The sequence below is a fragment of the Corvus kubaryi genome, unplaced genomic scaffold (genome assembly GCF_017639235.1).
Source record: "Corvus kubaryi isolate FWS band 111438036 unplaced genomic scaffold, C.kubaryi_AGA036_p1.0 133, whole genome shotgun sequence".
NCBI classification, from domain to species: Eukaryota; Metazoa; Chordata; class Aves; order Passeriformes; family Corvidae; genus Corvus; species Corvus kubaryi.
In genome coordinates this window covers 4024689-4044223 of record NW_024580667.1, presented here as the reverse complement: position 1 = coordinate 4044223, position 19535 = coordinate 4024689, and the positions used below count along the sequence as shown (strand labels likewise).

General features: G+C 36.3%; 1 protein-coding gene across 16 annotated transcripts in view; it reads right to left on the bottom strand.

The window, feature by feature from the left end:
* The window catches only part of CASK (calcium/calmodulin dependent serine protein kinase), a 188004-nt gene that overhangs the window by 15750 nt on the left and 152719 nt on the right, over nucleotides 1-19535 (bottom strand). For 7 of the 16 annotated variants that reach the window (XM_042034653.1, XM_042034663.1, XM_042034671.1 and 4 more), the window contains 8 exons: nucleotides 15379-15567; nucleotides 14799-14877; nucleotides 12385-12470; nucleotides 11287-11355; nucleotides 5831-5899; nucleotides 4419-4454; nucleotides 1400-1596; nucleotides 13-128 (listed from right to left, as the gene is read on the bottom strand). In XM_042034653.1, the coding sequence (XP_041890587.1) occupies nucleotides 13-128; nucleotides 1400-1596; nucleotides 4419-4454; nucleotides 5831-5899; nucleotides 11287-11355; nucleotides 12385-12470; nucleotides 14799-14877; nucleotides 15379-15567 (841 nt within the window). The remainder of the gene's footprint in view (nucleotides 1-12; nucleotides 129-1399; nucleotides 1597-4418; nucleotides 4455-5830; nucleotides 5900-11286; nucleotides 11356-12384; nucleotides 12471-14798; nucleotides 14878-15378; nucleotides 15568-19535) is intronic. The other 9 variants (XM_042034721.1, XM_042034741.1, XM_042034757.1 and 6 more) reach the window with 3 other exon arrangements.

Genomic DNA, 19535 nt, shown 5'->3' with positions numbered 1-19535 from the left:
TTTTGTTCATACCTGCATTGTGCTTTGCCAAATATTTGTCTTTGTACTGCTTTTTTTTCTTTCCAAACCAAGTACAGCTGGCCTGTTGCTCCTGTTTGGTCTTCTCCATGGCAATACAAGCAACTCGCCTGACATATGGAGGAGAAAGAAACATTTTCTGTTGTAATCAAGGATCTTAAAAAAGCTGCACAGAATGAATTAGAAAAGTAAGACTTTTTTTATAGAACAAGAAAACAGTAAAACTTTTAACAACATTTTTGTTTTGATGACTTAAAAGAACATATATATATATATATATATATATAGGGGTATTTTGATGGAAGAATATTTTCTTAGAGGTAGATGATACAAGCTCACAGATGAAGTGAGCATGGGAGAAAGGGCAGCTCCTGAAATGAATCCAGACCATTCTGCAGCAGATCAGAATGGAAGAGCACAAGGTCTGGAAAGACCACCATGGTCTGAATTACTGCAGAGCAAGTGGTGCTGTGGGACTGTTTGGAAGGTGATCTTTGGGGTGAAGCACTGCAAGGTACACCTGTGCCTCCCTTATGCCAGGGCTTGCACAGAGCTCAGGAGATGGAACTAAAGGTCTTGTGTGCCTCTGTTGCTCTTCTGAAAAAATCTCCCTTAGCCAGTCCAGGAGGCACAGGAGCTGTTAAACCCCGTGCAGAACTCCAATTCTTTTATGGAGCAAATCCTGTATGAAGTATTTTGGGCTAGACTATCCATGTTGATAAACTTTGTTGAGTTATGGCCATATCTTCCAAGGCCCAGGACTTGCTTGCCAGAATTTGTGATGATGCATTTCAATTTTTTCCTAAACAGCTCCTGCAAGAGGCTGTTTAAAGGCTTTGCACTGCTCAGTGCCATTGCTGTTCACTGAACCTATCATTCAGGAATCTTAGCATTGAGATTTTTCTGCTTTTTGACATTCACATGAAAAATGAAAAGGAAAGAAAACCCTGAAACTCCCTCAATGACCTTTTTGCTTGGTATCTTGCTAAGACCTTATTCCTGCAGCACTTGCATGTAAGCAATGCTAATGAAACCCCTGTTTAGAAGCTGAAAGAGAAATTATTTGACCCTCTTATATAACCTATTTGCATGTAGCCATCTTCAATCCTAGTTTCCTACAGTATACCAGAAAACACACTGTTTAGTAACAGAGGAATTATTTTTTTCAATGTAATCACACATATGATATTGCATGTAACCCTTACTGCTATGCATATATGAGAGAAAAAAAATCAATGCCACACAAATTGAGTCAATATATAGACTCTGAGAAAAAAAAGGAAAAAAAAATTCAAAAAACTAGTTATACAACAGTGAAAAGTATGAGAGACAGAAATAAAATCAAAACTAAGTTCATTTTTATAGAAAACATAAGTCATACCATTCTTGAAGTTCAGGAGAAGGAATAAGACCTGCAGTACCATTTTTGGAGTTCTCAAGTTTACCCTGCCACCAGTTATGATCATCTTTGCTAATGATTTGGATAATATCACCAACTCGGAATCTGATGCCAGCTTCTTTGCAGGGAATGAGGTCATCCTTTGCTGGATCATATTCAAATTGTGCTCTTACATAGATCTACAAAAAAAAAGAGTTTATAAGAGACACTGCAGTATTATTACTGATATGGCATTCAGAGTAACAGGTGAAAATCTGATCTGTGAATGCAGCTACACATATTGGTTGCAACAAGCAAAGAAAGAAACAAAAAAGGAAGGTGCTAAAGCGTAAGTGATAGTTGAAAATGAAAATGCCCCCTCCAGCAAACGATGGAGACATATGATGCTATTTCAACAGCTCATGGTTTCTACATTCTATGGAACCTGAACAGCAGAAATGTAATAAACTCTCATAGAGTCTCTCTAATAGTTATTAACTATCACAAATCATTACAGAACATAAGCCAGCACCTTACAACTCAATTTGTAATACACTTTCCAACTGAACTCCCATGGTATGTTTTAAAAATTTCTGAGGTAGGAAATTTTATTGGACAGTATAAAGAACTTAGGCTTTATTAGTGATCTTTAGAATGAGAATTTTAAAGATTTAAGACATTTAAAAAAATCTTTTTCAGGAGGTCCTGTATTGGACCTATCACAGAGTTACTAAAGAGGAATGTGGAAGTTCTTTGTATGGGCTTTTCAGTAAAAGTCTGTTCCTGTGTAAATAAAACTCATGATTTGAGCAAGTTATTCTCTAAGGAACATTAACAGAAAGAATCCAGACTCGGACTTCACAATTTAAACTAATATACCAATCCTATCTTTGTGTGTTACTGAGGTCTCAACTCTAGAAAATAAAAATAAAAGTGATCTCCAGTTTTGGTTGCTAATTACAACCAAGGATCTTAAAATCAAAATTAAATGTCATGCCCTAGGTGGATAATTTCTGTAGTTCATGAACTTCAAACACCACCCTACAGCATCTCAGACAGCCTTGTATACACATACTGCTGATTTTCTTACTAAAAATTGACTAGATTAAAAAAAGCCCAACAGTTGCATTGCAAAGTAATAACCTTCTTACAAACTGCAACAATCACTTTTCAACTTTGCTCAAATTCTGCTCCAGAAATAGCTGTAAGTATGCAGTGTTAGCACTATTCATGGCACTTAAAAAAGTAATCCAATCTGCACACTGAGATATGAATAAATTAACTTAAAATGGCTAATCACTTCTATCTTGTATCTGATGTATTTTTATTGGTTTGCAGTGAGAGCATCAGATGACAACACCAATACAGAACTCAACTTTTAATATATTAAATCTGACCCTTGTTCTGCTGGGCATTGAGTGAGCTTAAAAAAGCAACCCACCTTCTTTTAATTACCTGAGAAATAGGATATTTTGAAACCAATTATGTTTATTAATTTGTTTTCCATGAAGTAATCAATATTGAGCTGATCCCTTATTTTGCCTGAAGCTTATCTAATATTGGTCTAGAAACATCAGCAGTATTTTCACTGTCTAGAAATGTCCCTGTTTTTCAAGTCCCTGCTCCAGCTTGAGCCATTATCCACCATATACTGGCAATTCATGGAATTTTACAGACTTCCTCATACATAAACATGTATCTGTTTTCCAAGCCCTTAATGTTTTCCAGGATGACAAGAAAAAGATGTTGGTTCAATGGGAAAAATCAGGTAAAAATTGAAAAAATCAGGTAATTATAAATGGTGTGAGTAAGAGAAACACCATTATTTTGACACTGCCTTGAACAAAGTTTCTTCTCCTGGGGAAAATACCCTATGAGGACCAAATGGAAACCTAATATAAATGTTTGGAAGGTGTACCATGGAGCCTTTCCAGGTTTACATTCAGGCAGTTGGAGTCTTCAGAAGAAAAGGGAAAGCTGAAAGAACCATAGAGACCTTTAAAAATGGGAAGTGAAGTGAGAGCAAACCATTCTTGTAATAGAAGTTCTAGACAGCTCAACCAGACAGCAATATAAAAAGATTCTCAAAGACAAGAGTTAAAGTAGCTGATTGACTTCTTGAATGGAATTGCAAGAGCTATTAAAAAAATTCCTGGTAGAGAAGGAGGCTGAGTACTCAGTTAAAAATTCAGAGGTAGATTCTGGAATGACTATATATAACTGGAGCAGTTACTTGAGATGAAACACAAATCACTTGACAGTATGTGTTCATTTGGAGGCTGCAGTAAAAAACCAAAAATTCTTAATATTGCAAAGAAAATGATAGGGAATCCTCTGAGGAGCCCCTATGGGCTTTCTTGGAATTCTCTGTAGAGGGAAGATCTTTCTTTGGTCTGTGATGACTTGCACAACCAGCAGGTCAAGGTAACAAAGTCAAAGGAGGTTATTGAATATGGGATTTAAGACTGAAATTTTAAAAGACCATCTTCAGATTTATCAAACCTTAACAGAAACTGTCCTTAATGTTTTTTTTTTTTTGAAGAGCTTTATTAATGTTAGTAATTAGTTTCAGATAAACTCAAGACTCGAATCTTTGTCAGCACAATATTTTAGAGTTTTAGACACCTGCCCTACTTGTTTCCATGCCAGCTAAAATAGAAATTTCAGCTTTCCTCTAAGGTTAAAACCTGCACAGGTGTCATGGGTTTGAACAGAACCACTACAACAGGACACTGCACAACAGGAAGTCTATTAATGCATTCTAAACTAAATCAACATCTCCAGTTAAATTCACAATGACTTTGTAACTCCCACACATGTGGACACATGAAAACAACAAAAAAAGCTATTTTGAATTAGCCACAAACAAATGAGTTAAAAAGAAAAATGAAAAAATGGAACAAATTTTCCAAGCTTAAATGTTTTAGTCCAGCACATACAGAATATGAGGGGGAAAAAGGTAAGCAGGGATGTTTGCTAGCAGCTAAGTTTACAAAAATTCCCATGGAGGATTTCTATTCACCTGTCGTCCTTTTGGTTGTGTTGTCGATGGCAAGTCCTGCAGAATAAAGTCAACCCAGGAGAAGAAATTTTCATTTTACTTTTTAAGGGTACATAACACCGTTTGTTAGTGATTCATACTACGTTACAGTAAAATGGTAAGTTAGACAAAAGTATAAAGCATTGACCCATGTTTAGAAATAATTCTTTTCTTAAAGAAAAATCAAACCCAGGCTGTTTAGCAGCAAGCTGAAGAAAGCAGGTAAAAAGTTTAAGCAGATAAAGAATGTGCTTTTTAATAAATAATTCAGCATCTTCAACACAAAAGCACCACCAAGTGAAAGAGGCTCTTTATGTGAATGCCTTTTCCACTTAATACTTAAGTTTTGCTTTTAAAAGAGAGAGGCTGCTATAAATACTAAAAAACTTATGATTAAAAATGTATAATGTGATCAATTGTGCTGAGAATTAAGATTACAACTACTTATCATGTTATAAATTCAATTTAGTTCACAAAAAATGTCTTAAATTTTTCATTCACACAATTATTTTTCATTCTACTAATTAATAAGCACTTTACCTTGTGGCAAATAATGTCTAAGTTGCAATTTTTATTAACAGTTAAAGAAAGAGTTACTTGGTTTTGTTTTTTTTGTTTTTAGCTAGTCCCATGAACTCACGATATTGACAGCACTCACTGAAGAAACTTGTGTGTAGTTACTACACTGGCCCAAACAACAACAAATGATAAACAACACGAATTTTAACATTAATGTACTTTAGGAAGAACAGGAGATCGACAGCACTTTTCTACCTGAATACATACAAAACAGAAGTACTTTGTGTTAAAGATGTGATGGTAATAGCTTGGTTTGTAGTGCAGTTTAAAGCCACTTCCTTTTGCTTTCCATACCCAGGCAAGGCTCATGTTTCACACAGTATGTGCACGTACCACGACAGCAGAGAGCACACCAATTCCTTAACTCAGATAGCGGAAACCAGTACACGTTCCAGAGGGCTCTCAAAACACAAAACTTAAAGAAAAAAAAAAAAAATCTAAAATGTCTTGGGATACCAACTGCACAGTTACTCTTCCTTCAAACTCTGCTTCCAAAGCTCAGGATGGAAATAAAAACTTCCACTTTAAACCTCTGCCTAGTTTTGAGGAAAGTGCTGACAATGATTTAAGGATGACTGAAGTGTCACAGTACAGTTATTAACATTTAATTCACGGTATGGCTTTTAATGAGAAGAATATGTTGGAAAAAGCCCTTTAAAAAAAAAAAAAAGAAAACGGGGAGTTACATATGCAATAACCTGGGTTCTCTCAGCAGGACAAAATTTTCCACTGACCACACGATAAGTTTAACAGTAATGGCAGATGAGCACCAACAAAACTTTCACACTTTCTCTGTGTGGAACTGGAAATCTTACCGAAACAGAATTGTTAGTGCTGCTATGACCATTAGCTGGGGACTGTCTGGATGTAGAGGGGGAATCTCTCTGAAATAAGACACAAGGTTCATTAACAACACAACACTATCACAGGAACACAGATATATTTCAAAGAACAGTTACATCCACAGCCTTATAACCAATTGCTTAGCTGCTTCATTTGTGAAAGTTTCCACACCTCAAACTCTGTAAATCTGAAAAGTTTTTCCATAGCTTAAGATTCAGGTTTGACATTTTGATTTATTTGAGTTAATAACTACCTTTATGTTGCCTTCAGCTTTTTAATAACTGGGACTTCTGAGGTCTCATGTGGCTGACAATGCTACCGGCCCTTAGTCATACACCAGTCTTGGTTAAAATACCTGAAAGCTACACTCTGAATAGTACTTGGAATAGAATGAGGCCCATATCCTGTTTTAAAGATGTTTCTAAATATTTTTTCAGCTATGTGGTGTTGATCAGTCTTTACTCAGCAAGATGCATCTCTCTGCAGTCTCAAAGACACTGAGGCTGGGGCCTGAGAAGGAAGCTGGATTCTCTCTCCTCACTTCTCATCCATTTTACAGCACAAATGAGGGTTTTCTTCCAACATCCTTAAGGGCTTGAAAGTATCAAACCTTGCCAAAATATAACACTTTGAAAAAGCCATTTCCCTTGACCCAGACTATGAGTGTGGCCCTACACTTGAGTGAAGAGACAGCAGACAGGGTGATACTGGGAATACAGGAGGGATAACAGGAATTCCTGACTGGGTTTTTCAGAGCAATGTTTCTCACATGCCACTTTGACTGTATAGTGCTTAATTCCATGATAATTGAGCCATCTCTTCCAGAAATAAAATAATCCACTCTACACATTGTGAAAAAAATAAAAATCCCTTTTACCCTCAAAGGAATTCTGGAATATAATATTCCACGTCAAAGGTCATCTTAGGAATGTCTGGTCATTTTGTGTAACATCAAGGACAGCAGAGAAAAAGGGCTAAAACAGTTTTCTAAGCAAACAAAGTTAATCCTATCATATTTTATCAATACAAGTACCTTTTGTCAACAAATTAAGAACCCAGACCTGGAGCTAAACTGTTCGTGCAACATTAATCAGGGATTAATGACACATGCCTAGGAACAAAACTTGCCTCCACAAATACTTGCAATGGGTAACAGAATGGGGAAAATCAGCTCTAACTCTAGTTACAAAATCACTCCAGCATAAATGAGAGCAAATAAACCATTCATTACTTTAAAAAAAAAAAAAAAAAGGCCTAAAGGAATCAATATTCTCTTTTTTTTTTGGGTGCATGGATTATCAGCATTCTGTCTCTGTTATTTTCTCACTTTCAAGAGGTGAAAAATTAATTTTGAATTTTTTTCCAATATGGTTTGTTATGATTTTTTGTCAGTAATGGCTTAGTAAGGAGCAAGGGAAAGCTTTTGAAACTGATGCAAACACCCAAATCATTGGGAGAAAAACAAGTTTAGAGAATGCCACTATTTCTGGACAGTCTTGAAGGATTCTGCCTTTGAAGGAAATTTTCTTGGTTTGAGAATGTTTTGATTTGTATTCCTCCAACAATTCTCAACATAAGACAGCATATTATTCAAAGCAAATGTTCATCATAACATACTGAGGGAAATATACATTTTCGGTGCTATTGGTGATTTCAGTACTGTCAGAAATAATCTAACAAGTTAGTCAAGAGACATATTTTTATGTATGACTTTTACATAATTAGGCTGTTCTGTTCTGCCACAATTTCAAAGGCATTTAGATTGTTATTTTCCTAGGGATGGGTGTTTTTTCAAAAAATATAGACTCAAAAGTTAGGAGAAAAACTGTATTATGCACAATTTAATGAGACAAATCAATAAGCAAGAAATCCTTGTAGAATAACAGAACTGCTTAGGACTGGCCTGGAAAACTTCAGTTTTGGTTGTGAGTTTGTTTCTCCAGTAAACCAGTGAAAGCCCCACTTTTCCTGGGAGTCGGGGCAGAAAAACACTTGGAGGATAGTGATTCTGAGTAATGTAGAAAGGTTATTATCATTGTGTATCAGTAAACTTGACTGTCTGGACTTCCCAGTCTTCTCCAGTGCAAGACAAAAAACAACAGAGAAATCTTTGGGGTCATTACTATTCAGTCAAAGAACCACAGAGCCAGAGCCTTAGAGGAAACAACCACAATTATTTTCAAATTATGGCAAACCCACTTTCCTGTTGATTCCTTGTTCTTAGGTGTGGCATCATTCTTTAGGAATGATAAACCAATGCATTTGAGATGCAAACCTATAGCAGAACCCAATCATGTCGAATAAATACAACCTGATCAAATTAGATATTGACAAAAACAGCTGGATCAATGGCATTGCTGCCAGATCTGAAAAAAACCCCAAAACAAGAAAACCACCAAAATCAAAATCCCCAACAAAAAAACCAGACAGACTTTCCAAAAATCTGAAAATAGTTTTACATTTCAGTCTTGCTCAAGGAACACTTCTGCCAGTATCTTTAATACAAATGCCAAAAAAGTTTAAGACTATAAAAATACTCATAGTTTGAACACTAAGAGACACCATGGAAGACTAAAGGAAAAAAACCCATGGTAATTACCACCAGACTTTTAAAATCTCGTATTTATAAAAGCTTTTCTTCTTAATAAAACAACGTAAGAGTCTCACAAAGACAATCTGAAACATAAAGAATGTTTATAAAGAATTTTTTTTTGTTAAAAAAAAGGATTTCCCTTACTATTCTCACATATCTGACACTATAAAATGTTACTTGGGGTGTTGTGTCAGTACAAAGAAAGAATGCAAATGTAGCCAGAGCAAAATGCTTGCTCAGTGGGATAAAACTGAAACATATGAACAGCACACACAGCCATCAGCCATAAGAAGGATGTGTTGCAATAGTTACTCAAGTTCACATTTATGTAAATCTGCAATTTTCTGGGTATCTGATGAAGAAAGCAACACTGGCCCCTTGTTATCTAAATATCTGTGTTAACTGAGGTCATTTGCCACACCAGTGACTAAAGAGGTTACCTCACACCACATCAGCTGATCCAAGTTTCACACAAGGGAATTTAAAAGTATTATGTTTTCAAACAAGGTGTGCTCCATGAAATAGGAGGTCTGGTAAGTGAATGGAAGGCATGGGTGCAGGAAAAGCCACAAATGCCTAAGAAACTTGAAATTATTCAGTTGAGATTTTGAAAACTGCCTAGTGACCCTGAATTACATAGTGTAGGAAAGACTTCCTCAAATATGCAGAAATGGCTCAATATTTAGAAAGTAACACTTATTTTAAATGACTACTCAAAAGAAGACAAATATGGCAAGTGAAATTCAAATCCCAGTTATTAAAAAAAAGCCATTCCATGCTCTCCTCACCCTTGTGAAGGCCTAGGATTGTAAACAAAAGGCACATCACCTCTGATTCTACTAATACTTAGTTTTTTTTTATTCAAGATTAAGAAGATGTTTTGCAATCCAATGATGTGATCCTGGTAGGAGCCTCAAACCCCCCACTTTCTCGATTCTGTCTTATATTCCTCTTGTGATAAAACTACACTACATGAGCACCAGTCCATGACTGAAGGAGGAGGGGAACCAAACAAATATATACTGAAGTATTGCCAAAAAAATACCTTAACTAGGAAGGTTATACTAGTGAAGACCAAATATCTCTCTATTTATCCTGCTGGAGGGCACGAGAAACAAGATTTCTGTGTCTTAGTAATGTCAGTCAACACTGAGTTTTAGTCTTTATCAATGGTTAAAAATTAGATTTATCATCTGAATCACCTTCCTGAAAAATTCAGTGACAAAAATTCTCTGTGTACCAAAGGACTAGTGATGCTTTAACAGGATGATTTAAAAACACTGGGGTTTTTGTGTACACTTGTAACTGATGAAAATCAACCAAAGTCTTAGTGTGGCTGAGCAGGTGGAAAAGACTCATCCATCTCTGACTAAATGAATGCTAAATGCTACAGAGTGTGATAATTAGACATGATTCCTTTTTCTCTTTGATCACACATTTCTAGTTTAGCCATTTTTTCCAAAGAAAGGTAAGTAAGAGTCTATTTTACATTTTTTGGTGAAATAAATAGTAATGAAAAGCCTAAGGACACAGAGCTAAAGAAAAGAGATGATCTGCTATTACTAAAATGACACCTAACAGTATTAATTTAAAGCTGTATGCTGAGTTTTTCCAAATAACCATCTTCCCAGCAAATCTGCAGTTTCACCAGTTTCTGTACTTCAACAATGGGAAGTGAGGTATCTTTTATTACTATTCCTCTTTGCAGTGTGAAGTCAATACATGGATTTGTCAGCACGTTGCAATTTTTTTAAAAGCCTTTGCATTTCATGAAAAACTTTTGGTTTCATATTTATTTTAAGAAAATTGGCCTCATAGGTGAAACTCTGTCAAACCTTCTACCCCTAAAACCTTTCAGTTTTTGTTGAATTCTACTAGAAGTACAGAAGGCAACCAAAAAGCAGTAATTTTTTTCTTTGCAAACAGATTGTTCTGACAACCTCAATAGCAGTTTCTGTGTATTCTAGCATCTGCTGAGACACAAGAACAATTAGGGTGAAATCACAGCTCTAATTAAGATAAGGCGCTTGACTTCAGCGGGGGTTGTGATTTCACTCTGGGAATTCTAATTCGGGAGCTGTTTGCGCAGTTAAGCATGTGGCACGGAGAGATTGGCATCATCTACACGCTGCATATGCCATCTGTATGCTCAGACTGGAACAGTGGCTCTCAAACAGCCATTTTCTACAATTTAATTCCCTTCAGTTGCAATCTGGAACATAACTTTGTGAGCAGAAGGGAATTAAACGTTGCTGTGCAAAAGCCATAATACCAAGTTTCTAATTCAGCAACAACTCCAAATCTGTTCTTCTTCTGTAGTGACAAAGACCTTTTTTTCATGGAAACACAATATTAAGCCACATGTAACTGTTACACACAACCATCACAAATTTACCTCAACAGGGTTATACAGAAACAGGCTCTTCAATTAACCCTTAACAGCCCAAAGCAGCAGTATAATGCTTAAAGCCTAAAAAACAGGAGGATTGTTTCTCAGCTTAGGAACTTTTCATAAGACTTCCTGAAGAATGAGTTTAAATGGTCATATTTTAAAGGGGCTTCCTAAAAGCATAAGCCGAGGATCCCCTTTCCTATTTTTTTTTCTTTAATAGGCTGTAAAGAGTTAGTTAAGGTGCTGATGAGATGAATATGAAGGCAGGGCTGAGTAGGTAGGTGGGGCCTACTCGTGTTCCGTTATCTTTGTTGTAAAATTGGTGTGCGTGATCTAACAGGACAGGCAGAAACAATTTCCCAGAAAGCAGTAACATTCAGCCATCAGCAGGCAGTTAGTTACAGGACTGAGGAAGAAAGGGGATGGGTCATTAAATTCATTACCTCACAGGATGAAGATTGCATGCGATAACTTGGCACAATCTTGAAGGTAATACTTCCACGCATTTCCCTCTGTGGAAAGAGAAGCACTTTGAGACTAACGCTGAAGAGAAAAATCTCCAAAGTATTAATGCTTGAAAGGAAAACACCACAATTCAAGTATGAAAAGCTAAAATGCTATGGATAAGTTGTCATACCACCTATAAACAAACAGTGAAAATGTCCTGATTAATCTTAAGCATAAATGTACATTACCACTTTGTTCACCTGACCACGTTTTGAATGCCTAGACCCAGAACTGTATTTTAACACCACAGATTCAGAGATGCGTAGGTGTCTTCCATGTCAACCATTTATTTGTAGCTATACTCTTGTCATCTACAGTCTTTGCTACCAAAGTGGCATTTTCTTCCCTTTCATCATAGATGTTAAATAGCAAAACTGTATTCAGTTTCTGGAAGCTGCATTTTACTGTAATAAAGGTAGGAATGTCAAAAATAGTCTTTCATCAAAACAGAACATGGAGTCTGCTACTTTGCATTTACTATTGTGTAAGAATATTCACAACAAGTAGTAACTGCAGAACAGCAGCAGACTGTGACAACATATTTTCTTAAATGGCAATCTGAATATTTGTGCCGCCACAGGGCTGACTTCTGTGGGACTCAATCTGGGCAGAAATGTGAGCACATCACTTCAAGACATCTGAGAGTTTCCCCCCTTTCTCTCTTTGGCTGGCTTACTGTGACCCCAAAAAAATGTTATTTCCCTTTAAGCTTGTCCGGGATTAGTGATACCATCCAAGATCTCAAGTTAGGGTTGCTTGCAGAAAAATTAAAAATTGTTCCAGAAATAACAAACAGACTCTACTAGCAAGGCCCAAGGTGGAGTTTTCCTGGAAAAAGACAGACTGAGCTCAAAGCAACATTTTTTTCCTTTGTAACTTCAGTAACTGCGAGCACAACAGTTACAAACAGAAAGAACTTCTTGTTATGTGCACATGTAGTCTATCAAGAACACAAGAAAAAGGGGAAGTTAGTACACAAAAGTTTTGACAAAATAAGACAAGCACTTTTATGGAGGAAGACTTCAGGTACTTACAAGCATTTTTTGTAGCTGTTCTACAGTTTGATTTGCGACACTGATTCCGTTTATTTCTCTGATTTCATCCCCTACATGTAGCGTACCTGCGGAGTTAACAAACACACAATCACCTCAAGATGTGTTTCCACAAACTGAGATAATTTTAACACAGCACTAATATTCATATAAAGGCATAAACAGACAACAACATTAAAATCATTTTTTTGCTAGATTCAGAAAAGGGCTTTGTATTAGCTACAAATCTCTCAGAGTGCAGTGAACACACAGCAAGAGATGCCTAGGCATTCTACCAAGTACGCAGGAAAAACATATTTTTGTTATTAAACAATAATATTGAATCAAAAACACTACATGGCCTGGAGTAGTATAAAGATACTTTAATATTATTCAAAATATAAAACTGATGGCATTACATATTAGACTGAGAATCAGATTCAGTAACATCCCTGTATCAAATAAAATCCCCTTTTCTGCAGCATTTCCCATTTTTGTCACTGACAGAAGTGAATATTGTTATGTTCATGACTGTAAGGAGAAGTATACATAAAAATTGGGAATAAAGAATGGACATTTGGCATACATGTCAATGACAAACAGACAATTTTTAATGACTGACACTGGTGTTTCATTTTTACTGAATGCTCTGGAAGCTGCAAGTAGATGGAATCTTTAAAAGCCTTTATTCCCATTTCAACTCTGCCACCTTTTGAATAAAGACAATTTCAATCACCAGGACTAGGTAGAGCTGGCTTAGGGACAGGAGGCAACTTCACAGCAGCTACTATTTTGTGACTGGGAATTGTGTAGTTTGTACTTAATATTGCTGGACCTGAAATTATACAGTTCCTGTAACGCTCACAGTAGATTTATTATCCAGACATTGCTGTTATTGCCCGGCAATACAGTTTTCCATACAGCAAAAAGAGACAGGAGAAAAAAATGACAACACTCCCCAAAACCAATGCAAGGCACAGGCCCTATCAATAGGATTCAAACGTGGTGCTCGAGATCACTGCTGAATTACACCTGGGTTGTTCTATTGAGTAAAAATATTCTAAAATAGTTATGTTAAAATGAAGCAGCGAAGCTAAGAGGCATCTAGAGCATTAACAGAATTAAAAGCATTAAAAAAAAAATGACCATACTACAGAAACACTGAAGTACAGCTCATTTTCAAACTACCTAGTGCAGAAGCACTACCTTAGTTAGACGAAGCACATAGAGAATAGGTTAAATTTCCCCAATCTTTAGAAATAAAAGACACTGGATAATTAAAAAGAACAGAGTTTTAATGGGCACAGTTGGATATTTTACTCAGTTTTATCAGGTGTTAAAAGTTTTATTAGCCCCATTATGGAACACAGCCATGTGAAGCAATACTCTGCAGAGCATCACCACTACCTAAGCACAGCTGGAAGGAAACCTTCTTCCTGTGAGTCTTAGAGCAATCTCCTTTTAAAACTCACTGTTTGAAGCCAAATAAATTTAAATTCAGAAAGTCCTCTAAAGGAATATAGAGGTCTGTCTGAATTGCATCTTTGCTTGTACGTAAACTTTTATCTTTCCTGCTTCCTGACAGATTTTATCATATCAGAAAGGCAAAGTGAATTTATGTTTTGTCTTCCTATTTATCTGTTCCCAGCTTCCTCTGAAATAGAACAGTAGGCTAGAGGGAACTTTGGTCTGAAAAATGATGAAGATTTTTGTTTTCATCGAAAGAAAAAAAGGCAGTCTGAAAGAAGTAAAGTAACCCTTTCAAGGTGCAATTCAAACCTGCAGCCACCAACCTAGCAGGGAAGTTCACCTGTTTAAAGTAGGGCAAAAACCAGTTACCTTTGGACATCTGATCTGAACACACAAAATGACAAAAAGAAGACTGGGGATGAGAAAAAATACATGTTTGCAGGGTTTGTTGTAGGTGTAGTGAAAACTGAAAATAAAGATTTAGAATCTAGGCACAAGTAATATTTTTATTTCAAACCCCGTTTTTGTGAGCTTTAACACCAAAAATACAAAGCTCCTCAAGAACTGTGTGAACAAGGTTCTTCCATTTTTGCAAGGGAAAATACTGCTACTTGTGTAAGGATTTTTTTTTTTTTTAAACAGTGGATTAAGTAAGTACAGCTCCAGAAATTATTGGTGTTTCAATCTCTTGCTGAGCTATACTCAGTAATAAGATAGTAATTATCCTAATTAAGACCTAAATGAAACACAGTGGGCCCTCACCTCAAAACACTGGCAGCCATCTGCAACTGGAAGGTAACTAAAGCAGTTAGCAGGAGTCCATGCAGACACAGAGATACACTGCTATGGAATAGTAGCAATCAAAATCAGGAGAATGTACGTAATTTGTACAAAATGATCTAAAATGACTGTGTTTGAAGACAAAACTCTTCATGAGATGTAATTACCTTGCCGGTGAATCATTCCTCCGTGCATAATTCTTGCCACAATGCAGTGGTTCAGCTCATTCATTTTTAAAGTGATTCCCTAGAAAAAAGGAAATGTTTATACTTTTAAAATAAAATATTAAGCACTATGAGTTTTGAGTGGTTAAGAATAATCACTTCCTGAAAGCTTGAAGGGAGGGTATAAATTTTAAGATTAAAATAAAATCTTTGTCACTCACTTCAAGATGAGCAATAAAACCAAATACTATTTCTAAGTGAAGATGCAATACTTCAACATGAGTATGTAAATATCTGGTTTGTGAAAAATGTGATTTTATACTGAAGTGCAAATCCAGTTGGGATTAAGGCCTAATTTAGCTATAACTACTACAAGGCTGCTTTTAAACAAACCCAGCCCTTGTGGCACAGCAGCAGTGTGAGTGAACACAAAGCATTTCAAGGAGGATAAATATCTACAGTGGCTGCTGAACTATTCTAGTTTATTGACAACCCTCAAAGTGAGGAAACTGACACTGAAATCATCATAATACTGGTCTTTACCAGCACAGTGTCAAGGCAAACAGTGAGTATCCCTCCATACCATGGGCTCATCTGTGTTCTTCTGGAACTGCACCAGCCGGACCCGCGTTACATTCTCCATATCCATGTCTCCGTTGGCGCTCTCCGGGGAATCCCCGTTCAGGTACGGAGAGGTGGGAGGAGGGGTGACTCTCAGCGCTTCGTCACTGTAAACTTCATGTGCCACTACATCATGGGTTTGAAGTAAGGCCTAGAGGAGATGACAGCAACAAAACGTCAGATTTTCGTCACCTCCGATGTCGCTCGCTCGTTCCTTGTGTTTTTGAAGCTTTTGAGAAATTCAAGGAAATCCAAGATATTTGCGCCCCATTTTCTATTGATGAACTTTTCCCTTAAGGAGTCTAAGATAAACGTCATCAGACTGCAAATGCCCACATGTACATTGAGCCGCTAAAACCTGCATGAGTTAATGTGATTTTTACTGTAGCTACTTCAGTGAGAATGATTCTGCCTCCCTTCCCCTCATCCTCTCGACAACTGCAGGGTGTCAGAGTGAATCCATCTTCATGTGCATAGACAGAGAATCAGGAATCTATCTTTCTGTGCAAACTGTTCTATAATAATTACTCTAGTAAAATGGAAAGCTACTCAAATCACATGGTATTTCGCTCTAATGAAGACGGACTGTGGATCAATACTAACTTAAAGAATGAAATACTATTTTTTTGTTGTTTATTATCACAATTCCTTCCATACTCTTCCCTTCCCCTAGAACATGGACTCAGCACCACCACCCTGAGTTCAAAATGCGTGACAAAAATTAGAATGCAAACCAACAAACTGCTAAAATACTGCTTCACTAGCTTTATTGTTTCTTGATGCAGAGAATGGTATAACAGCTAATTGATTAACTATGCTTAAGTATCTTTGATAAGCAGAAAAACCAACTGTAGGAACTCTAAGGTGCAGCATAGACCTGTATCCTGTACAACTGTAAAAAGCGTACACACAATATGAGAGAAAAGTTGGACAAAGCCGAAATATTAGCAAACCAGTATTCAGCAGTGCCAGGCTTTTTTTCTGGTATGACATTCCAGTGTTCTCCAGGACGCCTCCAAGAGTCCCGCGTCACATCCATTTCCCATCTGTATTCAACATTTAATATACAACTACCTCGCTTCTGTCCAAAAACTAAATCCAATTTATATGTGAACATGATGGTTCTACTCCTCTACTAATCAAGGGCAGAGACAGAATCTGCCTCTATACCCAAATGGCTTATCATTCCTAGATAAGGACTGATAAATCAAGTCTAGTTCCTACAATATCTCTACAACAGTAGATGTATGAGCCACCACCGCCATGAGGTCCATCTATATTATAGTTAATATCTTGCTAAGTTTCATTTAAATGCTCATAGCTCTTAGCTTGCAAAACCCATCAGCCTTGCACGGCTTGAGATTGACCATCTAGAACTTGTTTTGGCAGAGAAATCTGATTCTGCAATGACTTAAGTCTTCTATTAAAATGTTTAAGCAAAACTTACACCAAAGAAAGTGCTAAAAAAACGCCTACAAGATGCACTCCTGAAGTGGAATCCAAGGCAGAAATTGGATTTTCATGACCTCTACAAAATCCTAAATTTTTTTCCCAGGGTAACACTTCTAAAGTGTACCATGTTATAAAAGGTAATTTCTTAACACTTTATGTTTCCATTCCTCAAATTAGTTTAAAACTACAGTTGGGAATTCAGCATTATAACTATGGAACAGAATTCCCTAAACTAACAATGCTTTGCCCATATTCCCTCCCTTTTTTCCAGTGTTTCAAGCCCACCTACACACATACTATTTTTAGTTAAATACTAACCGGTATCTGTATTTTCTATTTTTCATCTTATTTTGTCAACCACTAAGCTCGAACTCACAACAATTCCTCTCCATTAGTCTGCACTACTGAGTCAACATTTTATATTAAAGATTTGGAATATATATGCAAGTTGAACCACTTTAATAATATTTAATTAAAATTTGATTTATTGGTGTCCATTTATGTGTGGTTACTCCAGTGTAGGTTAATGGTTGGACACACTGACCTTGGAGGTGATTCTGTACCCCTGCCTGCATCTGTTATATTCTCCATGCTTTAATATTCCATTTCTTATGTAATTCAGATTCTTACATTTGTTTCATATCAAATATATGCCCTGCTTATTATTTTTAGCAATAATGTTCACCTTGTAGGAGGTTAAAATATGGCACTTCCAGCATTTTAAAAGTCCATAATTATGCTAAATGACTTTTGAGTGTGTTCACAAAAACGAACACAAATTAAGAAATACCAGACATTAAAGTACAGCAAGCTCAATTTAATATTGAAAACATTTAATAAAAAGATTCCTATTGGACCTTACTTAAAGATGCCTGTTTTCATGCATTTCTGCTAATTTTGATAATTTGTTTTTTTCCTGTTTTTCCTTTGCAGAACATGATAATCCTGCTAAAAATAAGTTTAATGAGAACAGCTGCTTTCTGCTGTATTGCAGGATCACTGTCTGCAGAGATCAACATAGGAAGGCACATGAAGATGGACAAAATTTCAATATGTCATCAAGCAAAAGTCTCCTAGCACAGCAAATGTTTCAATTGCTACAACATATGAAACTCATATAATAGAATCTTTTACACATGAAAACGGCATACTCAAAAAAATACTGAAAGTTGAGCAGTGGAATAAAAGCTCTTTGAAATGTGCACATACGTAACAAATGAGGTACTTGACAATACTTTAGGAATTCTTAAATTAATTATCTGTTGAAAGACCTTCATGCAAAATTTACATACATTTCTTTAAATTAGAAATGTTGAACATGTTGACCAAATTGATAATTCATTTCTGTAGCCATTAGGCACACAAGGACAACAGAAAACTAAAACAATAGAACACCTTGAACTTGATCTGTTACAAAAACACTTTACTGGCTTTGGTTCTGTAAAGGCCTGCACACAGTTTAACCCACTGACACTGTGATTACGTAAACAAGACAGATTACACTCTTTTTTCCTTCTGATTAGGGATATACATTAGATAAAAAAATAGTTAATAGTAAAATAATCTGTTCTCATACAGGTGTTAATGCACACTCCTGCTTACTACGTGTTATTGATTACTGAATTAATGTGCATTAATAACCAGAGTATTGGCCTGTAACATCTGGCAAACACACAGAGTGTGGGCTGACAGTATTCTTTTATACAATTATTCCTTTTCTTAATAGTCTCTATTTTAAAGGCTTTGGCTCTGAAGGGAAGTTTGGCAGAACACAACAAATGTAAGAGTAACTTTATTTAAGTCTGCAATCCATAAAGCTGCATCTGGCAGCAGGAGTGGGAATGATGATGGAGTTGCCCCTGTGACATCTGGAGACTCTCTGGTATCTGCAGGTATGGATCCACACCAACTTATGCTGGTTTAATTGCTGCTTTACCCTCCTTCCTAACATGAACTGTTTCTATTCTCTTGCTCATTCTGGCTCTGGCAGCATTCCTGTTATCCTAAATTCTTTTTACTAAATGGTTAGTTGGGGCTTTTTTTGGAGCAATTTTCTACTAGTTCAGTCCAGGGCAATATTAAAGTGCAGTTCCAGATGAATGGCAGAACTACAAGGGAGAGGATGAAACATGGGGAGGAAAAGGGATGATGGGACTTCACCAACCAGCAATTTAGCCTGGGATGCCACAGACTCACTTGCTGAAATTACCCCTCATCAAAAATACCTGTTATGGAATTGCAGCTTATTTCTTATAAAAAATACTTTTTATAGATTTGCAGCAAAAGAATTCTGGCAAATAGTTTTAGATTTATGAGCATATCAAGAGACAGAGATACATAAAAAAGAGGATTTTCAACTCAATTTTCCTGTCACTTGATTTGATACATGAAATTTCTGTATAACACAATTGCTTTTATTGATGCCTACTCTGAAAATAATTTACACTTGAAAAATGCTCTTTCTCTACAGTGCTTAATGTTTTAGCAACACTGTGGGGTAATTACAAAAAAAGTAAATCAAATGAACCTGTCAGATTCTAAATGAAGTTGAGTATCAGAGAAAGGTTTTTCTAAAAATCTTTCTTACAATATGGCTGAGTATCATTCCCTCTTGTTACATGTTCTACTTCAAGCAACTATTCCTGTTAAATGTTGAATCAGAGCTGT